Source organism: Pinus tabuliformis, chromosome 4_2 (assembly GCF_031772625.1).
Source record: "Pinus tabuliformis cultivar Carrire ecotype Pingquan chromosome 4_2, CPIR1, whole genome shotgun sequence".
In the NCBI taxonomy this organism is placed as follows: domain Eukaryota; kingdom Viridiplantae; phylum Streptophyta; class Pinopsida; order Pinales; family Pinaceae; genus Pinus; species Pinus tabuliformis.
Window position 1 is genome coordinate 841,886,508 of NC_142304.1, and position 12,823 is coordinate 841,899,330.

General features: G+C 42.4%; 1 protein-coding gene across 1 annotated transcript; it reads right to left on the reverse strand.

Annotated features, from left to right (window-relative positions):
- Nucleotides 1-2,058: 2,058 nt before the first annotated feature.
- LOC149172302 (uncharacterized) lies at nucleotides 2,059-5,673 on the reverse strand. Its single transcript, XM_089426266.1, has one exon. The coding sequence runs from the start codon at nucleotides 5,671-5,673 to the stop codon at nucleotides 2,059-2,061; it is 3,615 nt and encodes a 1,204-aa protein (XP_089282392.1).
- Between the last annotated feature and the right edge of the window lie 7,150 nt (nucleotides 5,674-12,823).

The following is a 12,823-nucleotide window of genomic DNA, read 5'->3' on the forward strand; positions in this document are numbered from 1 at the left end:
TTCACAACAGAAATTAGACATAAGCGAGCCATCCCTAATAATATAAAAAACTAGCAAGTGTTTAAAAGTGATAAACAGATCAACAATTTTTTGACCCTAGAACAAGAATTTTCCAGCACTAACGTAGATGAAGATACAATTAGTGAATTTGACGCAAATCAAACAGAAACAGACAATTCAGCAGAAAACGTGACTCAAATGCTTCATCCAACAAAATTCACCAAAGAGGAAATACAACAACTCAAACAAACAGACATTGATGAAATTATTGAAGGAGAAACTGAAATTATAAATTTGAAAGATAATCATTTACCCAAAGGATTGACCCCTTTGGAAGATCTCTTTGATTTCAATGACATTCGAAAGAAACCTCAAATGGAACCTCCCAAAGAAGATATTGAAGACTACACCATTGGAACTGAACATAACGCAAAAATGATAAAATTGTCCAAATATTTCCCCCCGATCAAAAGCTGAAGTATGTTAAACTGATCAAAGAATTCCAGGATGTTTTTTCCTGGAGCTATGAAGACCTGAAATCTTATAACACCTCTGTTATTCAACATGCAATACCCCTCAAGGAAAATAAAAAACCATTCAAACAGAAACTTAGAAGAATCAACCCTGTACTTCGTCATTTAATTGAAAAAGAAATCAGACGAATACATGATGCAGGGATAATTGCCCCAATCAGATTTTCAGAGTGGGTGTCTAATTTAGTGCCTACCAAGAAGAAAATAGGGGAAATCAGATTATGTGTTGACTTGAGAAATTTAAACAACGTTTCTTTGAAGGACAACTACCCTTTACCCAAAATGGATCATATTTTACAAAGCGTAGTAGGTGCCTCTATAATCTCACTTTTGGATGGGTTTTCAAGTTTTAATTAGATTCTAGTTCATCTTCTTTTTTTTTTTTCTTTTTTTTCTGAATTTGACTACTTCTATTATTATACAAAAAGATAAAAAATTACAGCAAGGCTTTGGCCTTGAGAGTCTTGCCAAGAAGTTGGCGATTTGCACAAGTTTTCCATTGATAGTTCTCAGAGGACCTCCAGTTTTGTTGTGGCCTCTTATAGGACCCAACACATTTACATAGTTGAACAGAGACAGTAAGTACCCAAAAACTAATTAGAGACAACTTTGCATCCGACTTAGAACAAAACAAGATACAATACGGAAACCTGTTATGGGCTTGAGTTAAGAAACTGAACAGAGTAGTATGCCTGCGAACAAAACTGCCTTTAGCAGAGAGCCGAAGTTGATCAGTCATCATCAGTGGTATAAGGTTCCTCAACTACTCGGCAGCCATATTGTAGCGAGTCCTCCGAATCAGAACGTTGAGCCGCCACGCTTGTTGGTTCTCTCGGCACTGGTTCGCTAGGACCTGCAGAAACAGTTTGGTTCGCCAGTGCGGAGCTGCATAAAATCGGTTGTTGACTGTCCGTTGGAGTTGCCATTCTTTGGACGGCCGACGTTTCCGGAGGAGCATCATCCTGGTCTCTGGAATCTTCGCATTTCTCAATTGTGACTGAAACGATAAAGGTTGCGTGAGCGAGAGTGCAGGGGATTCGAAATCGTACTATGGGGTGAGCCTCATGCTCACAATTGTTCCTGCTCCCGCGCCCTCGACTTCTGCCACGACCAGATCTTGTGGCCGGAGGACTACTGCGCCTAGAATCAATCATCTCCATGAAGGAACGCGTCGGAGAGGTGGTCTGCTGCGAGATGGTGCGTCCCCTTGAGCCTCCTCGCCGACTTAACATCTGTTGCCTTTCACGCTGCATGGCACCGCCCCAAGGTTGTGCTACAGAGCCAGGAAAGGAGTTTAACACTGCCTCGCTGAGGGAGAGGCTTTGAGACTGTAACAGCAGAAATGAACATTGAAGCAGCGAGCAAGCAACAGATATGGTTCACCTTGGCACAATAACCCGGGAAGCTGGTGGAAGAGTTAATGTTTCTCATTAAGAGCCCTGTGCGAGCCCAGCTTGCTGTCTTTGTACAGCTCCTCGTGACAGGCACGTTCGGACAGGTGCCCACGTGCCTGCCTTTCTTGCCGTCATACACCCGCATCCGGGGGTGAGAGATCATTTTGCACCAGAGCAGTGCATGCCTGTATGAGTTGTTCATCATCTGCGGTCTCAAGTGATCCGGAAAAGTAAGGCTGTTGCCAGATTACTCCCTGATTGGCTAATCTATCTGCCGCTTTGTTGGTTGTTCTTCGGACATGCCTGAAGGTAATACTTTGGGTTTTCCTTAGCTTTTCCTCCAGGGATTCCAATCTACTGAGCAATCTCCAGCTCGATGCTATCTTGTCTGCGGGGGTTCCAGCTTGAATTCTGTTTGCTGCAGCTATAAGGATGAGGGAGTCTCCTTCGACTTCTAAAGGGAAGAAGTGATTTTGATCTGCAATACATATCCCTTTCCATAGTCCTTCCAGCTCGGCTGCATTGTTTGTGTCGTTACCAATCGATCCATAGTAAATGTGCAATATGGCCCCTTTGTGATCCCTGAATATTCCTCCAAACCCCGCTGGCCCTGGATTGCCCTTGGCAGCCCCATCGAAATTTAGTTTGAAGTAATTGAATGCCGGAGGAGACCAAATTGAGGGAGAAACTGTGCAAGCAGGAGGGCGGGCTTTGACTTGGGCTAAAAAGGTTAGGTCCAGATTCCATGCTTTCAGAATGGTGATTTCCTGAGGAGTGTCTGGCAGATCCTTATCATGCCACATTTTGATAGCCAGAGTTTCTTGAAGATTTTGCTTCAGGAGGATCCATAGCGCATCTGTCGGCCTACTGGCGTTGTTGAAGATTCTGTTATTTCTTTCCTTCCACAGTATCCAAAAGAGGAAGCCCGGTATTAAGGACCAAAGGTAGTTCAGCAACAGGCTTTTGAAGGGGCTTCGTGGCCATTTTCTTATGGTGTCTGTGGTGTCTTCCATTCGATCAACCGGTCTTCTAGTGCATTGCTCAATTCTTTTCCTAAGTTGAGTAGCAAGCGGGCAAGTCTCCATTAAATGACTGATGGTTTCAGAATGGAGAGTGCAATTTGGGCATCTTGATGGGCCGATGAATCCCCTTTTTTGCAGGTTGTCCCATGTGAGTATGCGCTTCTTGCTTAAAAGCCAGAGAAAAGTGGAGACCTTGGGCCATATGCCCGGTTGCCATACCTTTTCCCATAGCTGATCCAAGTTGGTTTGGGGGGCAGAGTAACGCAGCTGATGGGCTTCCTTTGTAGTGAAAATTCCTTTTGGCGTGTGTCCCCAACGCAGTTTGTCCTGCTGATTTGAGTATTTGATTCTTCTGTGGTTTAATTCCTGATCTATTTCACTGTATGTTTCCCCTTGCCAATCCTCCTGCCAGGTACTTGCTGATTTCCAGATTTGAAAGTCTTGATGCCTGTGCTGCTGCCAGAATTGATGCACATGTGTGAGATCAGCCTGTTGCATGGATGCTTGCCATATTGGCTTTTGGAATAGGGTCGCCAGTTTTGGGAGTTGCTGCCAAGAGTCCTCCCAGAACCTTGCAGCTTTTCCTGAGTGAATTTCCCAGAAACTGTGCTCTTGAACAAAGGCACTATGTAGCTTAGCCGCATTCCAAATCGGAGAACCTTGGGTTGTGGTGGTGATTCTGATGAGGTCATGCCAATGACTGCCCGGGGCGTATTTTGCTTGCCAGAGTCTCGCCCATGGTGAATTTGGTTTGGAGAGCCAGTTCCACCATATTCGTGCTCCCATTGTATTATTACTTTGGAGAGGGTCCCTTAAGCCTAACCCACCATTTGCTTTTGTTTGACAAACTTCTTTCCAATTAACAAGAGCCCATTTCCTGTTTAGTCCAGAGGAACCCCACAGAAAATTTCTTTGCAGATTACGAATTGCTTTAAGAACCCATTTTGGCGCCGCAAGGATTGAAAAAAGATACAGAGGCATGGCCTGGAGTACCGTCTTGATCAGGACTAGTCTGCTAGCCATGTTTAGGGATCGAAAAGTCCAAGACGAGAGCTTTGAAGTAAGTTTGTCAAGTAGAGTTCTCCATGAAGCATGTTTGATGGCCGAATCTGCCAAGGGAGCCCCTAAGTATTTTGAAGGCAGCTTAGCAATGGAGAACCCCAAAATACGGGCAATGTTTCTTTGAATGTGGGCTGGAGTGTTGAAAAAGAAGAGCTGCGATTTTGTAGCATTGATGGTGGTACCTGAAGCTTCAGAGAAAAGAGAGAGAAGGGCTTTGAACACTTTGGCTTCTTGTGAGGAAGGGTGACCAAAGAGCATGGTATCATCGACGAATTGCTGATGGGATTGGGGAGGAAGACCATGGAGGGAAATGCCTTTTAGAGCATGGGCGGAAATTGCAGATTTGATCAGTCGACTGAGCCCTTCTGCCATGAGGACAAAGAGGAACGGTGAGAGAGGGTCTCCTTGCCTGATGCCACGAGAGGGACGGAAAGGCGATGACGGGGAACCATTGAGCAGGACAGAGATACTAGGAGATGAAATGAGATTCATGATCCATCTGGTCCAAGTGGAGTTGAAACCAAAAGCCAGTAATATTTGTTGAATATAATTCCAGCTAAGTTTATCAAACGCTTTGGAAAGGTCCAATTTTAGGATCATACCTGGTTTCTTTAGAAGCTTTAGAGAGTGGATTACCTCATTTGAAAGGATGATGCCGTCCATAATCTGCCGCCCTTCTACGTAGCCTGTCTGCTCTGGAGATATTAGAAGAGGAAGGAGAGGTTTGAGCCGGTTCGCTATTACTTTGGAGATCAGCTTGTAGATGACATTGCACAGCGCAATCGGTCTGTATTTATCAGGCTTGTTGGGTTCTTCACCTTTGGGAACTAGCGCTAGGAAAGTTGTATTGAGGGAGGGAAGAATCCAGTGCATAACTCTTGATTCCTCCACTAGTTCCCATACTTCTGTCTTGATGAGCTCCCAAAACTCATGAAAAAAGTTTGCTGTAAAACCGTCAGGCCCCGGTGCCTTGCCATCTTTGAGTTGTGCCATCGCTTCTTCTACTTCCTGGAGTATAATTGGTTGGAGCAATTTGTTATTGTGATCCTCCGTGATGATTTTGGGAATGTGCTGCTTGATATTTCTGATTGCTTGATCTCTATTTCCTGGAGGTTCTCTCAGAATTTCCTGAAAGTGGTCGTTAAATTCCTTTTCCATGTCTTCATGCACTTCTATTCTTTCCCCAAGTTGGTTGTTTATGTACGCTATGTTGTTGTACATTCTCCTTTGGATAGCTGTTCTGTGGAAGAATTTGGAATTCTTCTCCCCCTCCTTAAGCCACCTAATTCTTGACTTTTGACGCCAGAGAATTTCCTCTTGTTGCCTGCGGGCTTCAATTTGATTCCACAGAGTTTGTTCCTGATGTGCCTGCTCTTCTGTTCTTCCTTCTAGTATCAGAGTCTGCTGCAGCTTACTCATTTGCTGCTCCAGAAGTTTACGGTCTTCGAAAATGTTGCCAAACTTGGTTCGATTCCAAACTTTGAGGACTTGTTTTAGATTTTTTAGTTTCTGTTGGAATTTATACATCTTGGCTCCTTCCTGAGGGATGAATGATAGCCATGCATCTCTGACCACTGTTCTAAAATTGGGATGTGAAAGCCAAAAGGCTTCAAATCGGAATGGTCTGTTGCTTTTTGTTCCAGGCCGAGACCATTGTAGCATTATTGGCCAATGATCAGAACCTCCCTGGGTCAGAATGGAGGCGTGAAAGTCCCCCCCCCAAGTGAATAGCATTGTCCGAAATTAGGAACCTGTCCAACCTGGAAGCGATGTTTTGAGAACCTCTGCGCTTGTTGTTCCAAGTGAAGACTCCGTTGGAGGTTTGAATATCCATTAATTGATTATTTAGTATGAAATCTTTGAGACTGAGGCTGTCATTATCTAACCTGATTCTACCTCCTTTTTTTTCCTCCAGTGTCTTGATGATATTGAAGTCTCCTCCACCAATCCAGAGAGGGTACTGTCTATTTGCATTGAGAAAGGAGAGAGTGTCTAGAAGCTCTATTTTTTGCTGAAGAGTCTACGGGAAATACACATTTGAGAGGTGCCCGTGAATGTTGGTGCCAATGAGGTGAAAGGATGCTTGGATGAGGTGATGGGATGCATGGAAGTCGTAAAGAGTGAGAACCTGTGGATTCCATAGGATGGTTAGCCCTCCTGAAGCTCCAGAGGCATCTACTGAGACAGAGCAGCTGCCTGCCCAGATCTTGTTGCTAATTTTTTCTATAGCAGTACTATTGCTTTTAGTTTCTTGAAGAAAGACTAGTGAAGGCTTTTCTTGCTGAATCAAATTTTTTATCATTCTATGTTTTGAGGGGCTATTGAGCCCTCTCACATTCCATGAGATTAACTTCATGAGGGAACCTGTGGTGTGGGTTTGTAAAACTTTGTCAACTTAGGGAACCGACCAGATTCCATAAGCATTTCTCCTACTATGATTGTCCTTTGTAGATCTGTCTTACGCCCTCTTTTCTTTGTCTCTTTGAGAATTTTTTTTCCATCCCAAGGACTACCAGCTTGTATACCTAGACTTTTGTTGCGCTGTGCTTTCATCAGGACGCCTTCAAGTCTGTCAATTTGCCAAGGTGGTATTGAATTGTATTCCTTCTGTTTGCATGCTGTTTCTAGTTTGAAGATATCTATACCATCCAAACTAACTTGCACCGGATCTTCTTCCATAATGGAAGGGGTACTCTGATCTTCTTCTTCTGAAAGGTTCTGAAGACTGAGGGCGAGAGCTGCATCTAATTCCATGGCTAAGGGCTGTTGAGACTGTTCTTTGACAGATTTGCCTTGGGATGAGGAAAGGGGGCTGACTTCCGAAACAGGGATATTATCAGAGGGAAGATCGGTGAGAAGACTTTTAGAGGCCAGTAAGGAAGGCTTCCGAGGGCTGGAGGGGGCATGGGAGGAAGAGGCCAGGGAGGGGTTCTCCTAAGGTTCTGAACTGGATTTATCCGGAGGATCCGGAGATGCAAGCAGAATAAATCTGTTCTGAGTATCAGATTTGAAAGTGCTTTCTGAAGCTACAGGGTTTTTTTTTGCATGTCTTCGTCGGTTTGGGACTTTGATAAATCCTTCAGAGTCTTTATTGGAATCATTTGCTGATGGTTTGGACGAGGAGTTCAATGGGCAGTCTCGGAAGAGATGGCCATGTTCATGGCATTTGCGACAACGAAAAGGGATGTGCTCATAATCTAAGGGTTGATTCCATTCAAAATCATCATGAAAGAGACTTACCGAATCAGCTAGAGCTTTGGTTAGGTGCATCTGGACGCAGATCCGGGCATATGAGGTGTATCTGCGTGATTTGGTTTCCTCAGCCACTTTAATGAAGACCCCCAGTTTGTTGCCAATATCTGCAAGTGTTTCTTCTCTCCAGTATTCCACAGGGAGGGAATACATGCGTATCCAGACTGGAGCATAGCTGAAGTCTTCTTTATCAGGGTTGAACCTGGGTTTCCAGTCTCGGAGAAATAGTCCTGAGGAGTTGAAGAAATACGGACCACCTTCAAATATACGCGATTTGTCTTCCACACAATGGAAAATGGCTGTGAAGAAGCCCTTGGGTCCAAGCTGTAGAGTGACTTGGCCTTTGGGCTTCCATTTCGAAGCTATCCATCCTTGCAGCGCCTTTTCAGTGGGCCAAAATCCAAGAAATTTGCCAATGAGCGCATGATCCTGCATGAACTGGATCTCACTGTTAATGCAGTGACTGGGAAGGTCAACTTTGATTCGTTCTGCGGCTTTGGGGATGCAGGTAGCTGAAGTTGCCTTTGGCTGGGACGAGGGAGCTTCTGTATGCCCGTTATTCTCTTTGTCATTTGTCTCGCCTGGTACTGAAGGATCCACTTCATCATTTGTCGTTTTTGCTTCCTGATCATTGTCAGTGCGTCTGCCAGGAGGGGTCAGAGTTTTTTCCGACTGAACATTGTCAGAAACCGAGCCTGGGTGAGGAGGGGGGAGGATCCCACCCCTCCTGCGGTCTTATCCATAGATGACAATCAGATGGAGCCCGACGGCTTGAGCTCAGAGGGGCTAAGGAGAGCAGGGATTAGGGTTGTTGCAGTGCTTGTGGCCGAGGCGTTCATCGGCAGAGCATTTTTTTCCTTAACACAAACATGATTCTAGTTCATCTTGATGACCAAGAAAAAAAAAAAACTGCATTTACCACACCATGGGGTACATTCAAATATGTCAAAATGCCATTCGGACTTAAGAACGCAGGGGCAACCTTTCAACGAGCAATGGACATAGCTTTTGCCAAATAAATTCACGATTTTCTGGTTGTATATCTAGATGACCTCATTGTGTTTTCCAAAACATATCAGAAACATTTAGATCATTCGAGACAAATGTTCCTAAAATGCAGACAATATAGTATTTCACTCAAACCTAAAAAATCTTTGTTTGGTCTAGAATAAGGTAAACTGTTAGGTCATATCATTTCCAAAGATGGCATCAGAATTGATCCTGCTAGAATAGAAGCTATTCTACAAATACCACACCCTAGAAATGTCAAAGAACTTCAAGCTTTCTTAGGGAAGATTAACTTTTTGAGAATATTCATATCCAATTTGGCTGAATTAATCAGATTGCTAAACAACATGTTAAGAAAGGATTCAAAGGTTAAATGGACAGTAGAAACCAAACAAGCATTTGAACAAATTAAATTGGCTTTGACCAGAACACCAGTCCTCACAAGTCCAAAGTTTGACAGAGACTTCATAATTTTCTCATTTGAAATGGAGCACACTATAACATCTGTTTTACTGCAAAAAGATGATCAAGGATGTGAAAAACCCATAGTATTTTTTAGTAAAGCACTTAGAGATGCACCTCTGAAATATAAAATCATGGAAAAACAGGCTTATAAACTTGTGAAAGCCATTCAAGACTTTAGAGTCTACGTACTGTATTCACATGTAATAGCTTATGTGCCAAATGCTGTTGTAAAAGACATCTTGACTCAGGACAGAATTGAAGGCAAATGAGGTAAATGGATTGCTAAAATATTGGAGTACGACATTGAAATAAAACATACAAAGCTGATAAAAGGACATGGATTAGCTAAACTCATAATTTAAACAAACTTTCAAGCCCTGGATATCAATGAAATGGATAATGAACAGGAGATGTCGACTCCACAAAGCAGTCAGGCCTTCTTAGAATCACCTTGGTATGCTGACATAATTCATGTGTTATTAAACCTGCAGGCTCCTACAGGGTTATCCAGAACAAAGAAAATATTTTTAAAGATGAAAGCATCAAAATTTTGTATTGTAGATAATGCTCTTTTTTGGAAAAATCATGAATGTATTTTATTGAATTTATTGGCCAACCTTGTTCGCTGATGTAAAGAAGTTTGTCACTACTTGCCACAAATGCCAAAGTTTTGAAGGAAAAGGGAAACTGTTGCCCTTACCCTTGAGACCAATTTCCACTAAAAAACCTTTTCAACAATGGGGTTTAGACTTCATTGGAGAAATCCATCCTCCCTCATCCGACCAACATAAATGGATCCTTACTGCCACAGACTATTTCACCAAATGGATAGAAGCCCTTCCTGCTAGACAAGCCAATGACACAATGATCATAGGATTCTTAGAGACCAACATCTTGTCTAGATTTGGCTGTCCTGAAAAAATCATAACCGACAATGCTGCTGCCTTCAAATCCAAGAAACTGATAAATTTTTGCAGCAAATATCATATCACTTTGGGCCATTCCATAGCCTATTACCCTCAAGGTAATGGTCTAGCTGAGTACTCCAATAAAAGCCTGATCAATATTATTAAGAAACTATTGAAAGAGAACAAGAAAAACTGGCACAAGAAGCTTACAAATGCAGTATGGGCAGACATGCTTACTACAAAGAGATCAATTGGGACCAGCCCTTATGAGCTAGTTTATGGCATGGAGGCTGTCTTTCCTTCATATTTAGGAATTCCTGTGATGAAATTACTGCAAGAAGCTTAGGTGGAACCCAATGCTATTAAAAGGAGGATAAATCAGACCATCCATTTGCAGTAGACCAGAGAAGAAGTGCACCAAAGATCCCAAGTGTTACAAAAAAAACTTAAGAAGATATTTGATAAAAGGACCAAAGAAAAAGACTTCTATATTGGAGACAAAGTCCTAAAGTGGGATTCCAGAAGGGAAGACAAAGGAAAACATGGGAAGTTTGACTTCCTGTGGAGAGGGCCATTTATCATCTATGCATTACAAGGCAATAATACTTACTTTCTGAAGAGCCTGGATGGTACAAAAAAAAGAGGAAGGACCAATCAATGGCCGAATGCTGAAACATTATTTTGATCCAGTTTTTTGATATATTCTAACTCTAACATTTATCAGATATTGCAGAAGAAAATTTGGAATCATAAGAACAAGAAATCCAAGTGAAAACTATCCAGAAACAGATGTACAGTTATTTGAATCAGCTCAAGAGTAGTGTATATATTTTACAACATCCTTTTGTACAGTTTATACATTTAGCAAAGGAAGATTTCAGAGCACAACAAAAGTTATTCATAAGGCCATCTGACCTGTTATTCTTGACTTTCCACCAGGGAAAGCCATCCCCAAGTGGAGCCAGTGTTATACTCCTATAGTTATAGGTGTCATATTTCATGATTGACTGGTTGAGCTCTGTAATATGTTCTTCCTTTCCTTGCTACAAAGGTTTCCATATTATAAAAAAAAATTTTAAAAAAAATCAAAAAATAAAAAATAAATAAAGAGGGTATACCCTAAAAGAAAAATAAAAGGGTGAAAAAAAAATGAAAAGGTCAAAAGAAAAAATGAAAGAAATGAACCCCACACAAAAAGACCAGGAAAGTGTGCAATTCCAAATGCCACTACTATTTCATTTTCTGTAAATAAAGCATTGTGTGCAACTTGTCAAAATCATGCTGTTAGAAAATTATATATTACGGAGCAATGGAACACATAAAATATTGCAGAAATATAAACACAGAAAATGCACAAAACAAGAGAGACACAGATATACGTGGTTCACCCAGTTTGGGCTACGTCCACCCCGAACAGCCAGTTCTTCCTTTCTATTATCCAGCAAAATGAAGAGATACAACCTACAACAAATCCGCTGTAATATCTTCTGTTTTCTCTCACAGTCTCAGCTCTCTGTTTCTCGCTCACAGAATACACATCTATCACATAGCCTCAAATACAATGCCCTCATACAAAGAGAGGGGTTGCCTTCTAGGGCAAAAAACCCTAAACTAAACATAAGTTCTACCGTCAGATCATCCGCCTAATGAATGGCCCAGATTGACTAGAAATTACTATACTTTTACAAGGCAATTTTACATTTATTTTTGGCTTCAAGGGCGCTGCCCCCGAGCCCCCGCCGGGGGACCGCTGGCCCCCGGACCCCCCAGCCGGGGGGGATGGGCCCCCTCAAACCCCCGCGGGGGGGACAAGTCCCCCCCGCACCCCCCCTGCGTGGAGGGGTGTACAAAACTTCCTGGGGTATACATCCGACTGAAACAAAGACCTCTGAACAATCATGCTCCACACAAAACACATGCCACAATTGATGAATGGCCAAATAGCTTAATCTTGGCCAGTTCATCTTTAAATTTCCTGTTTTAGAGATAGAGAATAAATATCTGTCCAAACTGTTTAATATTGGCACATAAGTTGATAGGTAGAGAAGCAAAGAAGCTCAACTGTTTAATCTAAGCCCTTGGAAGAAATAAGTGCAGACTTAGGTTAGTTTACCACGTAAAGAAAAGAAAATTTGAAAAGGGTTTGCCAGTCTAAGTGCACCCAAAAAGAGAAGAAAAAATGTTAGGTAAAGTAGTCTGGGTAGGTAGTTTTTGAAGTTGCAGAATGAGACTTGTGATAAATTTTGTCTCTCAAAGTGTTGATCTTACCACTATCACAGGTGCCATGGTAGATATTTCTTGGAATAGCTTAAGCGAGGCATGACTAACTCCCTTCATACTGTTTCCCCAATAATTTACTAATTTCCTCCAGAGATATTAAGATCTGCTTAATATCCCCAAAAAGCCACTCCTTCCATTTCATCCATGGCCTAAGTAAAACTCCATGTTTACTTAGGAAATCTGTACAAATATCACATAAACCACTGTTTTTTCCCTTTTGCCTAAGTTTTTATAACATTATAACTTAGCGCATTCATCCATATTTCTTTCATATTAACAAACTAACTGTTTATTATATAAATCCCTTCTAATTGTTCCCAATCCCATAGTATGTAAATATATAATAAAAAATCCCCAGATTTTAATATTCCCATCCCCCGGTTATATAACCATAGCACTGTTTCAAAAGGGAATTAATGGTTCATCTGGAGCTTATTAACAACCCTCCGTGCACAAACCGTGGGTTAATCAACCTCTCGTTGATTAATAACCTAACCAAATCACTCCACTGACTAATAAAGAAGGTCCCGACGCATTAAAATATGGTTTTACTATAACCGGGCCCACACATTAATCTCCCGCCTCGTTCCATAAGCGCCAATCATCCGATCGGCACCTTCATCATCCGACGGTGGATATCCTTTCGCGCCCCTCGGGCCCCCACTGTTTAAACCTCCCACCATCTCCGATAAGTGCCCGCCGTCGGATCTCAGCTCGCGCATCAAACGGTCCTTATTCATTTCGCTACCCCCCTTGCCGCCGAACGTTAAGCCGCAGGGAATTGGTGTTTTTTTGGCCATACCCGGGACACGTGTCGAGTTCCCGTGGTGATCGCTACCCCTCCGCCCAAAACCGCCCTAGCCCAAAAGTAGTGTAGGCAAAACAACTTACCGCCCTCC

Coding starts and splice junctions, on each gene's coding strand:
- LOC149172302 (XM_089426266.1), bottom strand. CDS start 5,673: ATGCTACAATGGTCTCGGCCTGGAACAAAAAGCAACAGACCATTCCGA.